Source organism: Manacus vitellinus, unplaced genomic scaffold (genome assembly GCF_001715985.3).
Source record: "Manacus vitellinus isolate BGI_N305 unplaced genomic scaffold, ASM171598v3 scaffold_28_pilon, whole genome shotgun sequence".
NCBI classification, from domain to species: Eukaryota; Metazoa; Chordata; class Aves; order Passeriformes; family Pipridae; genus Manacus; species Manacus vitellinus.
The window spans coordinates 4,468,770-4,489,687 of NW_021940122.1; the positions used below are offsets into that span (position 1 = coordinate 4,468,770).

At 46.4% G+C, this 20,918-nt stretch overlaps 1 protein-coding gene across 1 annotated transcript; it reads right to left on the bottom strand.

Moving 5' to 3' along the window:
• Positions 1 to 8,255: 8,255 nt before the first annotated feature.
• DRD3 (dopamine receptor D3) lies at positions 8,256 to 19,759 on the bottom strand. Its single transcript, XM_008922511.3, has 7 exons — positions 19,728 to 19,759; positions 18,392 to 18,683; positions 13,255 to 13,367; positions 11,899 to 12,041; positions 10,682 to 10,878; positions 9,480 to 9,825; positions 8,256 to 8,630 (listed from the first exon to the last, which is right to left on the bottom strand). Exons 1-7 carry the CDS (start codon positions 19,742 to 19,744, stop codon positions 8,434 to 8,436), a joined length of 1,305 nt encoding a protein of 434 aa, XP_008920759.3. The 5' UTR covers positions 19,745 to 19,759; the 3' UTR covers positions 8,256 to 8,433.
• Between the last annotated feature and the right edge of the window lie 1,159 nt (positions 19,760 to 20,918).

Sequence of the window (20,918 nt, forward strand, 5' to 3'; positions counted from 1 at the left end):
AATACGGAGAAGAAAACTACATGAAAAAACTAAACTTTTCACGGAGAAGTGAAAATTGGAATTAATAAGGAGAAGAAAAATGTCTGTGCTAAATTAACTTCACTAAGCACAGAAGACTGCAAAAACATCCTTGAGTGCCATCCATCTCCAAAGGGCAGAATACAAATAAGAGCAGAGCAGAAAAAAGAAGAGATGGTGTGTTACAAAAAGATTAGACCCTTGAGAATCTTTCCCTTAGCAATTTCTAGTGTAACCTTCCCCTTGATAAAGAAAAATCTTTCATGCTGATGCGAATAACTGGCAGGGCCTCATGTTAAGTGCCAAGTCCTGTGCCTTTCTGACCACTTCATCAGGATTCTGCTCAATAACTTTCTCCTTTCAGAGCTATTTTAATATTGCAGACTCTTAAGCAGTTTCAAAAGTATGCTTTAAAATGTATTAAGGAAAAAAAATCAAATTGGTTTATCACAAAAATGTTTTCTTTTTTCCTTGAGGTAATTTCTCCCACACACACATTCACCCACCTCATCCATCCTCTAAATTATTAGGACACAGCATCCAAGAGACATATCAAGCCTTGTCTGACAGTTTCTAGGTTTGCTCTCCTGTGGCTCTGAAGGATTGCAGGAGCTGCCCAAGACTGGAAGTGTTCCAGCAGGGTGTTCAATTTATTTCTACATCTCTAAGGTTCAGAGGGCTTTTGGATCATGGGATCTTTATGCATAGAAAAATCAGTTCCCGGTGTGTTTCAGAGGTGCTTTTAAGCATTGGGTAGTTATTTTTTTTCATCCTGAACCCTGTTGGGTTTTGATTCATAACCTGAGTTGCAGACAAAGCCCCTCAATAAAATGTTTAAACCTTCCTCTCAGTAATTTCAGAGATGTTTCCTCTGTGATGTGGAAGGCATACACAAAATAGATGATGGTGCAGGCCAGTTTAATGGTTTTATTTGTACTACATAATTCACTAGGGACCTCATCTCTTTTCTGGTAATGCAGCACTCACTTCTTCAGACTATTAAAGATGTTCAAGCACATGTTACCATCCTTCCGTATGCACATTCTGGAGGCATGACAGGACTTTTCAAACAAAAAGAGAATTAATTTAAATTCCTTTGAGAAGTTGGATCTGGATTGTCAAAGCTGGTGCTGGCACAAAAGTGGTGCAGCAAAATGTTCATGCTTCCCTGTTGATGTTGCCAGTGGGATGGTGTCTGTCAGACGCTCTCCAGTGGCATATTGGCTCGGAAAGGCGATACCTTCCCTGCCTTACAGTGAGGTGATGATGAACTGCCTGGTTATGTCTACATCTGTTGTCTGTATGATTTAATTACACTGCTCAGGTGAATGTACAACAAATTGGGATGCTCTGTCATGTTTCTGACATAGCTCCTCCAGTTCCTGGCCTTGCTTACTCCCCATCATTACAAAAACTTTGGGGAAAATCTGCTCTGTTTAGCAGCTCTTTGTGTGTCTGAACATTTGCAGAGCTCTTTAGGAAGGAGGTTTGGATGAAAAAGGGTTATCTGATTAACCAGGATTACTTCAAATTTCGGCCTGAAAATTTAGGAAGCTGTGTATGGTGGACAGTGCCAATAGTAAAGAAATTATAACTAAAGGCATCTGGATCTGCTAGGCAGCTCAGGATTAATCAGCTTTCTGTCTTCCCTATCCCTCTGCTACAGTGTAAAGCATTTTCTGGTCCAAGGGGATGGCCATAGCACTGTGAAGGAAAATGGCTGTGGTTCATGCCCGCAGATCCACAGGACAAGGTGTATCTCACCTGCCTGCACTTGCAGAGCAGATTGATTTGCAGGTTGGTGATCATGAAAAGATCTGAAAACTACAGCTCTTACATGTAATGTCCCAGCAGAGATTTTCACAAAAGAAAGTAGTGGTTTCAAGGTCCTTGGCCAGAGTTCCTGGACCTATTCCCATGCTCTGTGTGTGACACTTTGGGTTCTTAAGCTGACTGCCTTTCTGGGCTGTTGGACATGTGTTGCAACATGTGACACAAAGGCAGCTTTGTAGCAATGCTTTATGCTCATTGCTTCTCCTTCCACAGGAGAACATCTGGTTTGCCTTTTGATGAGGTAATCAGGGGAGGTACTGATTAGCCAGCATCTTGCAGGAAGTCAGCAGAAGCTGCAAATCTGTCTTGAGCTTTTTTATACTGCCCTTCCCAGACCAGAATGGAACTGTCTACAACGTAATGACAACTTTAATGGTACCACGTGCTGAAAAACACCTGAAGAAACCAACCCTTAGGAAAGCCAGCTGCTTTCCTCAGACAAAGGTGAGTGAACTGGGATGGGAGAGAACACAGAGACTGGCAGGCAGCCCAAGTCCTCAAAGAGATGCAGGATCTTCAAGGAAGGAACAGGAGATGGAGCGTCTGGGAGGAAGGAGCATAGGCAAACAGGATGATGAGGATTTGGCAAGGCCAGCAAGGAAAGGAGTGGGAGTTATGCAGTATGTCCATGTGTAGCACTGCCAACATCAAGTTGCAGAAGCCACTGGAATGTGCCTTTATACATCCCTTGTTTTGTGCATGTCTTGAGGAGGAAGAAGCATTCTGTTGCTGTTCACGAAGTTTAGCAATGGCTGCTATACTGCTCACAAAGGCAAAAGGTTACAAGAGTAATGCTTGTGGCCTTCAGACCTGAGGCTGACAGGAGAACTAAGTGCTGGACTCAACACTGGTACCCGGCTCCCCTCTTCCCCACAGCCAGTGCCATCAAAAATATTCAAGGAAGTCCTGTTGCCTTAACCATCTCCTTTGACCAGACCCTCACAGAGAGACAGAAGTGCTGCTGCCTCTCAGCTGAGGCATAGCAAGGTGAGCAATTCACCTGCCTCATAGCCCTTCTGCTATGGCATAGCGTGGCAGAAAGAAATGTTAAGTCCCATAGTAAATGTGCTTGTGCCTCGTGAAAAGTAGTCTTTATTTGGGGTATTCAATTTGCCATGCTCACAGCTGCAGGGTAAAACTTATTAAAACTTATAAGAGTCCCCAGGGCAGGGAACCAGAAAGGTCTTCCCCACATCACCAAACAGGAAACAGCCTGGTGCTTGTCTCGCTGAGATGCTTAAATTATTACACTGCAATTAATTTTTAATTATGTTCGTTTTCTTTTTTGGCTCTAGGGGTTTTCTTTGCCTCACATTTCCACAAGCATTCAGGAGTGAGATGAGACCAGTGTCTGGCAGGAAGAGGTTCACTGATGTGTATTCAGAATTATGAAGGAGGCTCAGGAGAATTCCCTGCCTGTGTCTGGGGGAAAACCTATCCCTGTTGGAGAAAGGTGTGGTGGGCATCAGAGCTGATGGGCTCCTGATCTGACACTTGAGGCAGCATGAAAACAAGGAAGAGTGGCATGAGTGATGCTGGGAAAGCAGAACAAGAAAGGTCACTGCTCTGTCTTGAGACTGACTGACTGGAGAGTAACAGAGCACAGCTAGTTCAGTGGCTTTTGAGACTGAAAGGCAGTATTGGTCTGGGATATATCTTCTACATCCTGTTCAATGTCATTCAGCAAGAGGTATGTAGCAGCTGATGCTGACTTTGAAGATGTACAGTTTTGAATCTCTCACACCTTGAATTGCCTGCAGGCTTGTGAGCCTTCCTTTGCTCCTAAGGCAGCAGGTCAGGTGGTAAAATACTGCCAGGAGATGACAACAATGTTAATTCATTATTACCATTAGATAAGGAAAAATTCACTTCAGTGGTTCTCTCAAAAGCTAATGCAAATTTGGGGTACTTGCATTGGTCAGAGAAAGAACTGATGTGCCCATTCTTTTTGGGAGATGAGACACCTCACAGCCAGGAGTGTTTGCAGGTTGAAGGCTGCCAGACTGTGTCATCACTTCATGAACAAACCATCACACACTTGGCTGAAACTAATCAGACTGCTACCCATGTCCTCTGGTTGTCCACAATTCCTATTTGTAATTTTTTAAGTGTCACCATATCAGCAGCCTGCAGTCTGTTGATCCTTCCTTGAAATGCTGACATTGATTAGACATTCTTCAGAAAACATCACACCAGTAACATCAATAAGCTTCCTCCAATCTCTGTCTTGCATAAGGCTGCCCCTTCCAGAGGAGCTGCTACCCTGAGAGGGTTGTGCTGGCCCCAGCTGTGGACAGAGGATCCCAGGTCACTTCAATCCCCCTCAGAGAGGCAGACTCCAGGTGTACCCCTCACTCTCTCCCCAGGGGGGAAGCTGCTTGTGCTTAGCTCCACAGCAGGGTCCAGCTGAGTATCTGGCCTGCCCATCTCCTAAGGAGTCTAGGGATGATCACCTGGGGAAGGAGATTTTCCACAAGGCTTTGCTTTGCCTTTGTTCTAGGCTGACAAATGTGGATTTTAATGTCTAGGTGCAGCCAGGATTGTTGAAACAACATGTTCAACAGCTGCTGGAAGGTACACTGGAGCATATTAGTTGAGCAGCGTCACCTGCAGAGCATTGGGCTGTGCTAGCAGGTGAAACCCACCTCCTCTATAATTTCCTTGCCTTCCCAGTAGTCAGCTTTCTCTTGTGGAAGGTTGTTTTTTCTGCCCCATGGGCCTTTGTGCTTTCCTGCTTAAAGACTCCTGCATGACCCAGTGCCTGCTGCTGCCTCTGACAAGGTAGAGTGTTTTATGATTTCTTTTCTGTTTACATTTTTACAATATAAAACTCAACATAGGAGCTGTTGTTTTTAGTTCTGGATGGCTTCAGTTTGGTGCTTGGTACCATTTAAGGTTTTAGTAACTTGGGTTACTAAAAACTGGTGGTTTTGCTGCTAGACCTGAGGTTTAACATGTGCAAGGTGTGGCACACCTACCACAGATGTACCCCTGGGGAGCCCCAGGTGTGTGTGTGTGGAGAAGCAACCTGTGGGGATATATGGGCTCAATGGCTCCTTTGTCTCTGCTCCTGCAGCTCAGCCAGAGCCTATAGCTCTGTGGACTGGGACACTCTGCTTGGAGAAGGCGGATGCAGGGGATAAATGGTGTTTTTCAGTCCATTTCTCAGGCGTGCTGTAAATGCGTCTAGACAGGCAGTACTTGGATGGTTGCCTTGTACCTTGCAGGGGGGGCTGCTCTTCCCGGTGGATTTTGCCAGATCTCCTTCATCTCCAAAGGGTCTTAACTCTCCTTAGCTACAGTAGAGATGCTTCCTGGCTATTCTGTCTGCTGGCTCGTTTACAAATAGCATCGAGCACAGGGGACCTGAGGTATCCTGTTCCAGCTGTGTGGTGAAGGTGAGCAGACACTGTAGGACCCCTTGCTACACCTGCACATCTGCCCAGCTGTGCCATCAGAGCAGGTCTCCTGACATTGGGAATTATTTACAGCCTGCGGCTGTCTCTGAGTTCCCTCTTCCTCTTTGCAGGGGAGGAGGTTTCTGCATTCCCCAAAGGCTCTTCTAATGCGATTATCATGAATGAAACCCTGGAGAACGCCTGTGGTTCTCCAGCAGAGCGCAGAGTCACGGCTCACCTCTCCTCTTCCAGCCAGTCGTGGAGCCGGGGGAAACAAAACAGCAAAGAGGAAAATGTTGTAGAAAATTAAGGTTAGGAGGAGGCACTGAGGAAGAGGAAAATGCAGATTGTTCTACTGTAAATAAGGAATGGGGATGTGTGAAACACAGATCTTGGGGGGGTCCTCAGCAGTCCCTCTGGCTTGCTGGACAGGGCAAAGGGGCACCAGCTGGTTGCACCTTTGAATGCTTTGATTCCTTGGACTTTTCTGTGGGGTCACCTATAGCAGCACTTGAGGGAGCAGGAGAGATTGTTTTGTTTTGGAGTTGAGTTTTTTTAATTGTATAAAAGGGGGTTGTGGTGCCTTTTTTTTTTTTTTTTTGGTCCATGGCAGGTTATAGTTCAAAAGGTTGCAGTCAGTTTTGTGATCTGAAACTTCAAATTATAATTATTAAAGGAAGGACCATAATGTTTAGATATAGAACTTTCCCCTTCCTTTATAGTTGTGTGGATACAAAAATACTGCTTAGTTTTCTGCCATACCTCCTGTTCTTACCTCTATTTGGAATCACCTTGGGGATCACTGCTTCAAGAACAGGTTCAAATTCAAGTAAAATCAAACTGAACGCAACCCCTGAGGGATGCTAGGCCAGAGCTTGAAATGGACCTACTCATCCTTCAAAAGATCTTTCTTCTCGTTTCCTCCTTTCTGACAACTGTATGTATAAAGCACCTGAAACTGGTCTCTGGTGATCTCTGTCATGAAGCGTCCAAATGAGAATTACTTGAGTGGCAATCTGTCCACGGGTTGATTCATTCAGCTGATACTTCCAACATCCTGTGTGCTGAGCGCCTCCCGTGCTGACCGGCGTCTTTGAGCAGATGGAGTAGCACTACTGCATGCCTGCCTGGCATAGCTGGCAAACTAACTGAACTTATTTTCAGAATTCATCTGCTGGAAGTGCTTACAGCAGCCCTCAATTTCTTTCCTAGTCGCAAGTAATGCGCAAGTAATAATAAAGACCTCTCGTGGGTGTCCAGGTGGATGATAATTTTTTACAAGGAAAGTGTTATGAGGGCTACAGGTGAGAAAAGGCTTATGGAAGGGGGTATGTTCACCACAAAGGTACCAACACTTCCAATAACACTTGTGTTTTATTGGATTAACGCAGTTACAGTGCAGTATGGAGGGCACCTCCCCACACAAATGACACATGCTGTCCACAAGATCCTCCTCCCAAAAGCCAGACAAACCAAAGGAACAGCTAGAGCTCTGCTATGTGCTCCAGAGGCAGAGGACAATGGCTTTGGCTCTATATTAGGAAATAGAGGAAGCCCTTCCCAGATGGAGAAACTGTGGCATTGACACAGGCAGGGACAGCACAGAGTTGTGCCCAAAGCTGTCAAAGGAGCATGGCTAACAGCACAGCTAAGCCTAGTGTTGGGAGTGCGAGCTGAAGCCTTGATCCAGTAGAGCAAGGGGGGAAAATGAGAGAAGTGTGTTGAGGCTGTCTGTCTCACATCAGGTTTGCCTATACAGGGAGAAGAGCATTAAAGTGCCCTGACATGAGACCAGCTTACATGGTATGTCAGGGCTTGTCTGGTGTTTTCATCCAGGAACTACTGGAGATGGCTTTGTAAAATGCTGTTCAGAAAGGAGACCATGGCAGGGCTGTATTTGTCCAGCTCCTGGATGCTGGCATATACAGATGCCGTATGTGATGACAAGAACATTAGCAAGGGGAGCCAGGGAGAGTCCTCGGGCTGATCCTGAGGCACATGTCCTTTCTTACTGGGAGGGATGTTATGATACAGCTCTCCCCTAGGTGTGGGCTGTAATCAGATTTATTTCAGCAGTCAGGTGCTACAAACCCTTAATCTAGCAATGCTCCTGTTGAGGAGAGGAGCACAAGTGAAGATTGGTTCCAAAGAGACCATGAACAAGTTTTGAGATGAGGTGCATGCAACCCATCCCAGCTGAAAAAACAGGTTTGAATCTACTGCAGGCATGACTGGAGCTATGACAGGCCTTGTTCACTTAGTGGCTCAGTAGATCACTGGGGTGTGTGGTAGTTAAGTAGCAGCCAATCTATCTGGTCTTTGGGTCAGGTAGACAGAGGACAGTGGGATAATGTTGTACTTCTCAGACCATCTGACCTACCAGTGGGATGGCAGCCACCTCTCCATCTTGCAAGGAGCAATAAAATACAAGCTGGCAGCACAAGGGAAGATTTCATTTGCAAATAGGTCGATTTTCTCAAGCACTTTGACCCAGTTTTACATGCAAACCTTTTGACTGAAACAACAGGAAAGTTGTCAATTCTCCATTGATGCTCCTTTTCCAAATTTCCTTGTCCAGATTTTGCTCTTGGCTCCTGATCAAAGGGATCAGGATCCTTATCAAAGAGGTCATGTTCTGCTCTCTTACTAGGACTGCTAGGCATGAGCTGGGTGCCTTTTGCAGGTTGAGGCTCCAGCTGTGGGAGGACAAATGTGTATTTAGCATGTAGGCAACAGAGATGAGAGATGCCATCTGCATTTGGGTCCTGCATACTCTGGCAGCTCCCAGGAGCAGTGCACTGTTGTGGCTGATCTACTGCTGCACACCCAGGTCTGCCTTTCAGCACCACTGTCCCTGCTGAGGGACTCACTGGCTTACTACTTTTTCTTATTCCCCTTCCTCCCTCCCCAGAAATGGGAAGAACTTGTACTCTCTTAAGCAGGAGTGCCGAGGTTGGTGTGGGAATCCAGCCGTGCAGGTGGGGCATATTCCTGCTCTTCACTCTGGTGCAGAAGGTGCCTGGATGTCAAAAATGACCATGTCACACTGTTCACCACTGCTCACAGCCGAGGGGAGCACATCCCTTTCCACTGTGTGTAAAGCAGAGGGAGGGAAGGGCCCTGTGCCTTGTCCTTGGCCCAGGAGTCTGCTCCAAACCCGTGCAGCCCGGTGCCGGCCCTGCAGTCAGCAGCACAGGATCTTGAGGAAGGCTTTGCGGAAGTCAGTGTTGAAGGTTGTGTAGATGATGGGGTTGAGGGCACTGTTGACGTAGCCAAGCCAAGTGCTGGCACTGTAAAGCCTCGGAGGCACATGGCAGGATGGGCAGTGGGCATTGAGGATGTGAATCAAGAAGAAGGGCAGCCAGCAAACTATGAATGTGCCTGGGTTTAGAGAGAGGAAGAAAACAATCATGAGTTCAGGGGAGTAACTACTTGGAAAAGGGCCTGCACTTGTGCCCTCTCCCTCCATCACCTTACTATTTCCATGCATGTGTCTGTATTTCACAAACACTGAAGGCAACATTTATTCCTGCCACAGAGGGACTTGGCAAAAGCTTGGGCTCTTGGGACCAGCTTTGTGAGTGGATGGATGGGGCTTCAGAAGTGGCCTGGTGAGAGACAAAAGCAAGTGGCCACCACTTTGAGGAAAAGACTGATGCCTCAGCTGCTTTAATCAGTTACAATTAGGGCTGAGTTATTTCCCTGCTACTACTGAGTTAATGAGGGGAAACAGTGAGTCTGGTGACCACAGCAGGTGACTGGGGCACCAGTCTGCTGGCTTCTCTGTCCAGCTGTATAATCTGGTTCCTCTGCAGCTCCTTGCCTCAGTTTCCACTCCTGGAACTGAGCCCAAGAGCTTCTGCATGTATGGAAACTTAGGATTGTTCCAGCTTCATAACTGCAAAATAAAGGAAAAGGAAAAGCAAAAGCAAAGGTCTTGGCTGTTGCTCCCTCTAGCAGAGCTTGTTGGCCACTGATTTAAAACACAAGGCTAACAAAACATGGCAAATAATACACTAACATACTTGGCTTTCAACATCTGGAAGCAGTGCTCTAGATCCCTAGATGTCCCACCACTCTCTCTCCTGAGTTTGTGGAGCAGTGACAGCTGAAGCCCGGGCCTGGCTTGCATTTTTTTAAATCTCAGTACTATATTAGGAGCTTCTGTGCTCCAGGAAGTCCCAAGCCATCACCCTTTGCATGCCACTAGGCAGAGTGGCTCTCACTCACCCAGGACAATCGCTAGCATCTGTGTAGCCTTTCTCTCCCGGAGCTGGATCAGTCGAGGCTGCTGCTGTGCCAGCTTCAAAGAGCTGATGGTTTTGCCATTGCTGAGCCTCTGTACCTCCACTACTGGTTTTGTACACATTCTCCTCTCTTCCTGCCTGCTGTTTTGTGTAGTTCCTGGAGTCTTGGTGAGGGATGCCTCATGGCAGAAGCTCCGGTACCGCTGCAGGCTGAAGACAGTCAGCAACTTCCTTTTGGTAGACATCTCCTGCCCTGTGCATTTGAGTGGGAGACAGGGGGGAAAGGTGCCTTGGCATCCATTTGGCAAAGCTTTTCTCTCCATGTGTTCCTGCAAAAGAGGATGCCACAGAGGAACTGGAAACCATCCAAACTGTTCAATGGGACAAAGGATGATGAAGGAAGTTGTAAGAGTCATCCTTAGCCCCACTTGTCTCTTAGGTTTGCACTATATCCTCTGGACTGACCTGAGGGGTGAACCAGCACTGCTTCCATCCCACCAAGGAGAAACATAAAAGCAATAAGAGCAGAAACACCTGCTTGCTGACCTTTCATCTGTATTTTTGTGTTGGCCCTGCTCCCCTCAATATCCCCACCCTTTTAATGTAGCTCCACTGTGCGAAAATGGGTAAAAGGAGTGGATATGTGTGACCAGCAATTCCTTTCAAACTGTTGTGCTGGTTCCCATGGTTGCAGATATTTCATCTAGAAAGGTCAGTGGAACAAATGCTCCATGCACCGTGAGCATCTTGACCTCTTAGGTCTGTCAGATGAAGAGGGTTTTCTGTTTTAATAATGTAGGTTAAAGCCTGTGAAGTCCTGAAAATGAAGCTTCATAGAGCAAAAATCAATAAGTGAAGACATTAAAATCAATAAATGAAGAAATTAGCCAGACTTATGCATGGCTGAGAAAGCCCTGCTCTGAAGAAATATTGAAGTAGGCTATGCTCTTTTCTAGTTGCCAGTTCTAGAGGGCAGACACACAAGTAGTATCCTCTTTCTAGAGGGCTGAAATGGATTTAACTGCAGCTTCTGCATCTCAAATATCATGGTGTATGAGCAAGGGATGGGATGAAAACATGTCATGCCCTTATGCTTTCTGTTCTGTGTTTTGACCCTTTGAGGAGAAGAGATGGTGCATTCCCTGTCTTTTTTGACAGCTCCTACTGCGTTCATGTGGATCTTACTTTGTGCGCATGGCACGGTTTGGTGCTGGCGCTGTGGCTGCCCTGCCGGGTGAGGGTTCTCTTCTTTTGCCTTTGTCTTAGCACGAGATAAATCCGGACATAGAGCAGCAGAGTCACCATGAAGGGGAGGTAGAAGGACACCAAAGAGGAGTAGACGATGAAACTAGGGTTGGATATGGAGCAGACACTAGGATCCCCTGGGGAGGAGAAGAGAGAAAGAGAGGAGTGGCTGAGCTGCTTCACTTTAGTACAAGGAAGCTCTGATGGGTTGGCAAAGTGAGTCAAAAGGTGGGACAAAGGCAGTTTAAGGACTGCAGATTATGCTGTGGCTTACCCACTCACCTAACTGATACTTAAAATTAACTGTACATAGGGCCATCTAGCATTATTAGCCAGTATGCATCTGCCTGCTTTTCTGGCCAACAGCTCTGTTATCTTTTCTCATGCCTATTCCCATCCTTTCTCCTAGGATCCTATCTCCTTTTATCTTTTCTCCTATTTCTTTGACAGCCTCTGAGCTGTTTAGAAGCAGAGATGTGCCTTCACCCCCACCTGTCTGGACTAGCAGCATTTCCCACTCTCATCCCCTTCTTGCCTCAAGCACTGCAGAGAGGACTTCTGCCCATGGCTCAGTGGGAAGGAAGGTTCTGCTGCTCCTCTGCCTCTAGGGAGAACAGGTTCTAGCCCTGTCTGAGGGAAAGGAAAAAGACCAACCTGTTTCCAAGGTGGAGGCTAAATTGTTTGCTCTCCTCAAGTGATTAATTGAGGAAGCAGACAGCCAGTTGGATGGGAAGGTTTCTCACAAGCAGTGCTAATATGCAACCCTTGCTGTTTAGAGATGTGTCCTGTATCAAATTGTGTGTCTGGACCTGTTGATATCGGCAAGGTGTGTGTTGTATGTGCTGCACGTTTGGAGATTTGCTCTGTGTGCTCAAAGTGATTGTTTAATGGGAATCTGTAGACCTGGACACCTTGATGGGCATTGATTTGGCAGTAGAGCAGGTAGGTCTGCCCTCAGAGCAATAGTCAGTGTCTGTCTGAGCAAACGGCAAATTTATGGACAAGAGCACATGGAGATTTTTCTCACCCTTCATAGTGTGTTTACAGTTCCTTAAAATTTCCTGTAACTTGGCAAGTCTGCAGGACCCCCATTATATGACCTGGCCATACACAGTTTCCAACCCCCCCCGCATGCTGTTGTCCAGGACATCACCTACCTGTAGTATTGAAGCCAAAGAGGAGAGGACATGACACTGCAAACGCCAGCATCCAGACTACCACGATCATGAGAGACACCCTCCTGCAGGAGCTCTGCCCAGTGCTGTACTGGTATTGAACTGGTTTCACCACTGCGGTGTATCTGCAGACCAAACCAGCTCCAGGAAGAGGAGGGGTAAGAATGGAGGGTGGAAAAGGACCAGGTTTTTATGAGGAGAAATGAAAGCAACACAGGGAACATGACGGTGAAAGTGGTGAAGAAAAGGAAGAGGAAAGAACAGAAGATCAGGTGATGGAATCAGCAATTTGCAGAAATGGTAAGTGGGGCATTGCAGGGAGGAATAGAGGAAATCCGAGTTAGTTGGCAGCACTGCAGAAAAACTCTCTGCAGAACTGACAGCATGTGAAGCTACAAGGTTTGGGATACCAGATGGATCTAGAAACCCCAAGAAACCCACAACCCTCAAGCCCCTAAAGTTATACATGCACTGCTGGGAAAGAACACTCTCTGGAGAAACCACAATCTACTAAACTCTTTGTCTCAGCTGCCTTGTCTGGTGTCAGCCTGACTGATAGACAGTGGATTGCACACAGGCAGGTGTCCAGGACCTTCAGCTGCTAGGGTGCCCCAGGGGGTGCAGCTCAGCAAGGCTAGAATTTGGAAGGCCTAGGAGTCTCGCTTTTAGGATAGCCTAGGGGCTGCTCCTTGCAAACAGAGCCAAAATGAAATGGTGATAAAGATGCCCATGAAAGAACACTGGACCAACCCAGCACTGAGAGCTGCCTTGCATTATTACCCTTGAACCACATATTACAAAGGTACAGCATGCAGTATTTTTTCCTTCTCCCACTCCTTGGTCCTAACAGCACCACGTGTGCCAAGGTCTTGGCTCCCAACCCTCAGCATTGCTTAAAATAGGCTCAGTTTTAATATGCAGAAAACAAGAGCAAAGCTGAAGATTACAGAGCAATAATCTTCACCTCTCCCTGTGTGTATGGCAGGATTTTCTTTATTAAAACTTCATGAGTGAGATCTCCAGAAGGAGAAACCCTCTTTGAGACTGAATGGGAATTGGATGTTCCTGCCTTCAAAAAGCATAAGGACGTGGTTGACTGCCTACTGGGGATGTCTTGTTGCTTGTGTCTCTCTGCCCTCCAGTGCAGGCCTGTTCTAGCTCATGGTGGGCAGACCCACATTATTAGCAGTAGTGGCAGGAACAGACTTGAAGGGAGGTTTGTGGTCCTGAAGACACCACTGCTGTCTGTGCACACCCCAATTCCTTGTCCTTGCCACACTGGGGTACAGGGTCGACCCCCATATCCAGACTATCCCCCTGGGTGTTGTTGTCTCTCACCTGTCGATGCTGATAGCACAGAGGTTTAAAATGCTGGCTGTGCACATCATTACATCCATGGTGACGAAGATATCACAACAGATACGGCTGAATGTCCAGACTCCTCCGGTCACCTGCACCAGCAATCACAAAACTGTCAGCCTTGTTCTGCACCAAGTCCTGATAAGTTACCTGGAGGAGAGCACCTCCTTACATGTATCCCAACAGCTAGATAAATTCATGTCCACAGTGATGTGCAGAAGGAAACCGAGACACCCATGTTGTGTTCAATATAACACAGCAGTAGGTCATGGAAAATAAGCCTCACCTTAATTTCACTCCTTTATTTGCTCTTGCAGAGGGTGGCAGGATGAAAAAACAGGAGCTATTCCTTCCCTCAAGGCCCAGCATAATAAATTGATTTAAATTTGATATCACTGCATATATCCCTTGATTAAGGATTATCTGAGAAAATCTAAGGGCTGAAAGTGTCTCTCAGCTGATGGAGTGCTTTCGCAGGCAGTGAGCTGGAAAAGCACTGCAAATTTTATGCATTTATGTATGAAACAGGGACCTGAGACCGAGGCTTCTCTAAAACCTTATTTGGATTCTTATCTCAGTTAAATTTTGATTATTAGATCTGAGTGAGAACTCATAGGCTATTCAGATAAAGGGTCTTGGGTTTGCTACCATGTTGAGCTGTTGTTCTCATTGTTTTGAATTTTTAATCGGAACTGTGAAAGTTGTGAAAACTCAGCTGCAGCCAATCTTTGTGATGGAGAAAAGTGTGTTTTGGACCAGCCATCAAATTCTTGACATTACATTTTTGGTTGAAAATTATATCCTCCAAGTGCCCTGTGGCCCTGTTCTCCTTGGGGCTGGGATGACAGCCTGACTGAGCAAGGTGGTCTGTCTCAGCACCCACTCCTTGTAGGAGATGAACAAGGAGCAGCCTGGCCTCCACCTGCAAACAAACCCTGCACTGTGCTGAGTGGGGAAGGGGGTAGGAGAGAAAGAGGGAGAAAAATCCATGCTCAGGAGAGAGCCTGGATTTTAGCCTGCAACCTCATAGATTCTGCTGTTTCAGCTGGATCCTGGGAAGCTACCAGAAACTGGTACTAGTTCCTAGTACCAGCGCTTACATTTAGACAACATTTGGAATACTGCATCTGGTTTTGAGGCCCCAGTAGAGGAAAAACATTGATAAACAGGAGTGAGTCCAGTGAAGTCCACCAAAACAGTCCTTAGGGGCTGGAGCAGCACTTGTCCTGTGAGGACTAGCTAAGGGAACAGGACTTTTTCAGCCTGGAAAAGAGATGGCTTGGAGGGGCGGGAGGCTAACAGCCCTCTAGTGCCTAGTGGGAGGTTATTGGGAAAGTTGGAGGCAGGTTACTAAGAAGATGCAGCCAGGTTTTTCACAGCAGTGTGTGATGGGAGGACAAGAGGCAACAGGAATGAGCTGGAAGAAAGGGGCAAACTGGTCATGAAGGTAACTTTGCTGACCACAAGGACAGTGAGACAGTGGAGGCAGTTGCTTAGTAAGTCTGTGTAGGATCCGTTCTTGGAGCATTTTAAGACTCACTCAAAAATACCCATCCCAGATCAGGCTGGAGAGGGTGCCACAAGTAGGCTTGGCTTCTAAGGTACTGGATCAACCCTGCAGCAAGTGTTGATGCCTAGACAGGATGCAGGTCCCTGCAGAGAGAAGGATTTGTATAAATACAGAATTCACTCTGTGAGAGTTGTTTAAGAAATAATCCTGAGAAATTTAAATGGCTTTGATAGTAGCAGCATTCCCACACATGGCACAGAAACTTGCTGGCATGAGCTGTGTCTTTAGGGCGTTCTCTGCTGGACCCAGCTGCTACATTTCAGAAGTCAGGTATTGAACCAGGCAGTCCTCCATTAGACCTTCTGACCCTGAATGAAGGCAGGGAGAGAAATGGGAATTGGCTTGCAGAATGAAGAAAGGAACTGTGCTTTCCTCTCCAGTTCTCTGATACTGGTGGGACTCCTTTGTTTACTTCTAAAACAAAGGTAAGTGAAGGAGAAAAAGCCAAACCAAACCCATTGAGCTTTTCTGCACAGTTAGGTGAGCTACAAGACAGGCAAACTGAAGACTGTCCCTCTGAAATTAGGGATTTTAATAGGTAGGTTCAGCTTCCAAAGAAACCCCCTCATTGGTTTTACTTTCGTTTTACTTTAGTCTCAGTGAGATCTGCTTGACCACCTCAAAATATATATTTAAAAAAATAAATGCAGGAAGCCTTTGCAGTAAGGGATGTTTCTGCAGTCTGAGGCAAAAAGCAATGCAGTTTCTATGGGATCTGCGGAGTCTTAAGAATATTTCACCAAGAGTCAGTGACAGATGTTTGCACCAAAGCCAGCTGCTGCTAGACCAGCAGATGTGCAAACACTTAACTGAGGGAGTTTCCAAGGTCTTGAGCACATTAAAATGCTAAACCCAAGAATGTGAACTATTAAAACTGAAGAAGGTGCTGGTGGGAATGGCTCTGAAGTGAGCCCTCTCAGGATGATGCATTCAGATATCACCATCTGCATACTAGACTAGCTTGTGTTAAGAGGATGCTCAACAGATCAAAATGTTTGGGCTTAAAAGCCATCCTGACTTCCACCAGCCATAGCTTCTAAAATGAGGAGTAGCTCTGCTGAAGTCAGTGAAGTCATTAATATTTACCCATGGGGTATGTGAACCCAGAATTTATTTCAGAATTTAACAATGAAGAAGAGCCTTTATATTATAGGCCTAGCTCATAATTTTTAAAATTCTATTTCTGCTCTTCCTTTTATTGCTCTGTTCCACTCATTTTTGTTACAGCAGCTAGAACTTGCTAGTGTGCATTTCTGGTTTTCATGAGCTAGCAGGGTACCTGTTCTTTATCCCTCTGGTGCCTTTTGTCCAGGAATCTCAAAGGACATCCCAGGTATTAATTGAATGAATCCTCACATCTGCCTGGGTGAGGTGGATAGTCAAATATTATTCTCTTACAGCTGACGAGAGCAAACCCCAGAGAGATGAGCTGATACAATCTCTCATTACCGTTCAGTGACTGTGCAGCAGAAGTGGGAACAGTGTCCAGATGAAATCCTGGCTCTGTCAAATGCTAAAGCTCCATATAGACTATTCAGGTCAGATTCTCACCTCATCTTTCTTGATGACCAGTCTGCTTTATCTACAAAATTGTGGTGTTATTATTTTTACCTTCCCAACTCTATAGGAAGCTTTCCAGTTTATGAATGCACAATGATATTTTTTTAAAAACTTATGCCAATCCATCACTTTCCTGAATTCTTAAAATAAACAAAAGAATCTCTGCAATTCAGATATGAATGATGATGCCACGATGAGGAGCACACGGATGGGAAAGTAGACAACCAAGTTGCATCAAGTGATGACTGGCATGTAAGGAGCAGTGCCTCTAAGCATGCTCACTGAAGGGTTTTGTGTTTAGGAGAGCTTCTTCTTGGGGGTGCTCTTAGCTCCAGCAGCTGTGAAATGGCTGCTCATGGTTTTGCACAGTGGGAGAGATGAAGAGCATGCACGAGGTCAGGACTGCTGACAAGTGGTGAACTGCTGAGCTGCAGTAACTCAGCTGTCTGTCCCCCTGCTGACAATAGTCCAGTCCTTGAGCTCAAAGAGCAGTTGTAGGTCTTCCTGCTCAGGTGTGAGAGACACAGATGAGGAGACTGTTACTCTCACGCTTTGAACAGACTGGATCTCAGTGACAACCATCTTCTGAAACTTTTTTGCCCTTTGGAGGTAGAACTGGATGTTGCGAGAAGGCTAAGAAGGATGTTCCCAGCCATGCTGCTACATGTCCTCCTGCATTTATACAATGACTGTAAGGCATGATGGTGTCTAATGCCATCAAACTTCAGCTGGCAGGATACCCTAGTGCCACTGTCTTAGAAACCTTGGTGAGCTTCAGCAGCTGCGGCAGCCAAAGCATCAGAGATCAGTAAAGAACTGGGGCAGCAGTGTTGGTATATTAGACCTACCTGTTGACCCCAGAAGATTGGTAGACACATTGCTGAACAGCATTTTTGTGCTAGAAACTTCATTAGGTGGAGATGAGGATTTTGAGGCTATAAAATATTTCTATTGCTGCTTTGTCACAGCCTTCCCAAAAGACTTCTCAGAAAGAGACAGTTCTGGTCTGCATGACTGATAAAATAACATATTTCATGGCCAGAGACACCTCTAAAAAATGGAGTGTAAAGCAGAATGTTCACAAGAGGCATTCATCCACCTTTAGCTTCTCCATAAATAATGGCCAGTTCTGGTTTGGCAAATGTTCAGTAGGTGAATAGATATCGTACATAGTTTTGGGGACTCAATGATTTTTTTTTTTTTTTGGCAATTTCCAGGCTCATAGTGTATTGAAACATGATGCCATTTCTGCTTCATCAGTAGCATCACTGATCCACAAACAGCAGCAAATATTGAAACAACTTTGACACTTTTTGGACTGTTTTTTAAATCTTAGTCTTGCTAGAGTCCTACAGCCCAGTTCTCTATGAGACACTGCACAGCACCAGGACTGGTAGTTTACGATGTGTATGGGTTCTTTCCCTGTTGTTTGGATGACTCTTATATCAGCTACTTTGATTATCCAAGCTCCACAGATGGAAATTAGTCTTAAATGGGTCTACAAACACAACTAGGGAACAGACCTACTGCTGTGCTCACAAATCGTGACCACAGCACTGCATAGGGGCAGAGGCTGCTCTGCAGATGTGCCTCAGTCCCACCCTGTCCACAGCAAGAGCAAGTGCCAAATCTTTTCTAATGCAAAGCATAATGTGATTTCATTAAAGATTCTAATGCCCTTGAGCTGATAGACTATTCCAGTCTGAAATAGAATTGGACTTTTAATAAAATTGGATTTTTAATAATATTTTTTAGTTGCAATCAAATTGCAGAGTCTAATGGGATGGCTTCCCACACACAGACGCACTTATTCCTTTTTTTTTAATCATTTGATGTAACACACTCAAGCTGTACACATCCTGCAGGCCAGCTCCAGAAGTGCTCCACACAGGTTAGTCTAAATTTCGTCACTGACTTTCTTAGGAACATGATCATGCATGCAGTGGTGTGGTTAAATTCTGCTGATCTTTCCCAAGATGCACTCACCTCTAGGTACACCATCCACGGCATCACCAAAGTAGCCACCAGCAGATCTGCCACTGCCAGGCTCACCACAAGGTAGTTTGTTGTGGTTTGCAAGGTGCGTTCCCTCAGCACAGCTAAGCAAACTAGCACATTCCCAAAGATGATGGCCAAAATCAAGAGGCAGTAGCAGAGGGCATAGTAGGCATGTGAATGTGGCAGGTCGGGCTCTGTAGTGTTGTCTGCCCCACAGGGAATGGGGTTAGTGGTGTTAGGATGACTGCTGGCTCTTGTGAAGACGGCCATGGGGATGCTGCTGCAAAGAGAAAAGAGAGAGGTGACCGAAAAGTCAGAGCTCTACAACAACTGTGGAGAACAGTACCCTCTGTGGGTGGTATATGAGTTTCATACTTCCTTTACGAATGTTACTTCAAGCCAATCATAGAGGATTTTTTTCTGCTCATATATAGGCAGAGCTTTACTTAAAGACTTGCTTGGCCTGTTCTGTTTTTCACTGAATCTAAGCCAAGAGAAGAATGCAAGATTTCACCTCCTGGGTGCACCTGAAATGTGCTTCTTACCAACCAACGCAGCTGTATGGGATGTGGCAACTGTTTTAAGAGGTACCAAAGTCACAGCACAAGTCAGCTGGGCAAGAGTGCAGTCTGAAAGGCAACAGTCTAAAATGCTGAGGAAGATCCAATGCAGTTACCCAAACTAGGGCTTTAGCCACAAGCTTGGACCTTGTATCTTTTTTTCTGGGAAGTATCCTCTCCCTTCCCTCATGAAAAAATGTCTTCAGTAACTTCACACACTTGAGTGCTCGGCATCCCGGCAGAGAGGCTGCACCTGCAATGCTCACATAGCCTCTTGATCCCTAGGTGTCCAACAGCACAATCTCCAGAATTTCTCTTTTCCTGCAGCTTGTTTCTGTCCCAGACCCTGCCTGCCTTGCCAAAGCTTGACTGTCATTGCTGCTCCCATTTCATGCATACTGTGCTCTGTGTTTTCCATGCCTTGCCAGAAGATGTGCTTCCCGTGCTGAAAAGCAAACTAACTTGAAGTTTGGGATGAAATAATGGAAGGATGCTTGCAGGGTATTCTGCGTTTCTTTTTCTTACAATAGATTCAAGATTGTGCTCAGGAACCTACCCTTTCTTGATTTAGGAGAATAAATTTTTCCAGAAATATGAAGGCTGCTGTCCCAAGGTTGTTCTGTGACATTTAATTGCTTGTATCTGATCTTTTTTTCTTTGCTACTGCTCCCGTTGGTGAACTCATCATCACTGTGACAGGTATGAAAGGCAAGGGCAAAACACTGCAATATCAGTGGTATAAATATTACTCTGTTTCACCTCACCCCTTGAATAGCAGCATCTGTGATGCATAGCTGCTACACAGCTACACTCCTGGAAGAGTAGCTGTGCAATAAGTATAAATTGCTCCAGTCCCTTGGGATATACTCATCCTTGAAACTGGTGCCACTCTCCCCTGCTGCTTTTTAGCTGGGAGAGGACAAGGGTTGAATGAGATGGAAAATGAACTTCCCTCTGTCCTGTGGTACCCTCAGGATACATCTTATGGCATGTGTTTTGTTTGAAAGTGCTTGTGCTCTCGTCTCTCCTTCTCTTTCTTCTGCCTGCCCCTGACAAAGAAGTTAAGCCTTCCACTGGATCACAAGGATCTCTTGTAGCATGAGCTGAGTCCAGGACTGTTTGTTCATAAAACAGTTGAGCTGCAGTCACCCCAAACAGGACTCATTTTGTTGCATCCCTTGCACCGACACAGCTCCTGCTCCAGGAATTCTGTATTGTCAGGGGCCAGGAAAGGCTGGTTCTGTAGCACTGGAAGAAACCCTACATATTACAACTGACTGATAAGCAAAACCAAAAGAGGGAATAAACAAGACATTATGCATAATATAACCAGAAGGCTTAAGGCACCATATTACACAGTTCGTCCGTGGGTCATCTGTCCTGTCTTCCCCTTACATCCTTGAGCACTATTTCCGACTCTCACCCGGAGGCCAGTCTTCCCTACCAAGCTCCCCAGCCCTGCCCATCCTTGAACTGTCCCCCAACCCTCCAGCCCTGCTCCCTCTGCACCGGGCCAGGGTGCTACCAAACCAGGCAAGTGCCAGCGTACCTGGATACCCGCATACGGGGGTAGCAGGACACCCACCACCCTAGGCAATAGGGTGGCAAGCTGAGACAGGGACAAGAGTCGCAGCCGTGGGGACGCGGAGGGAGAGAGGAAAGGGAGCAAAAGGGATGTTCCTCCCATGGGTCTCTGCCTCGGAGGGGTCCGGGTGTAGGTCCCGGCCCGGATGGCGGGTCCAAGCGCGGGATACAGAGTGCAGGGAAGGGTCTGGTGTTGGAGCGTAGGGTCCAGACGCCTTTGGGTCCGTCTCCAGCTGCGGTGCCGCTCACGCGCCCGCCGCTCCCGCACCCGCGGGGCAGCGGCAGCGACGCCGCTCCCTGTCCTGCCCCCGAGCCCGGAGTGCCGTGAGCCCGGCGGGGGCGAGGGAGGCTGGAGAAAACCGGGGGGGGAA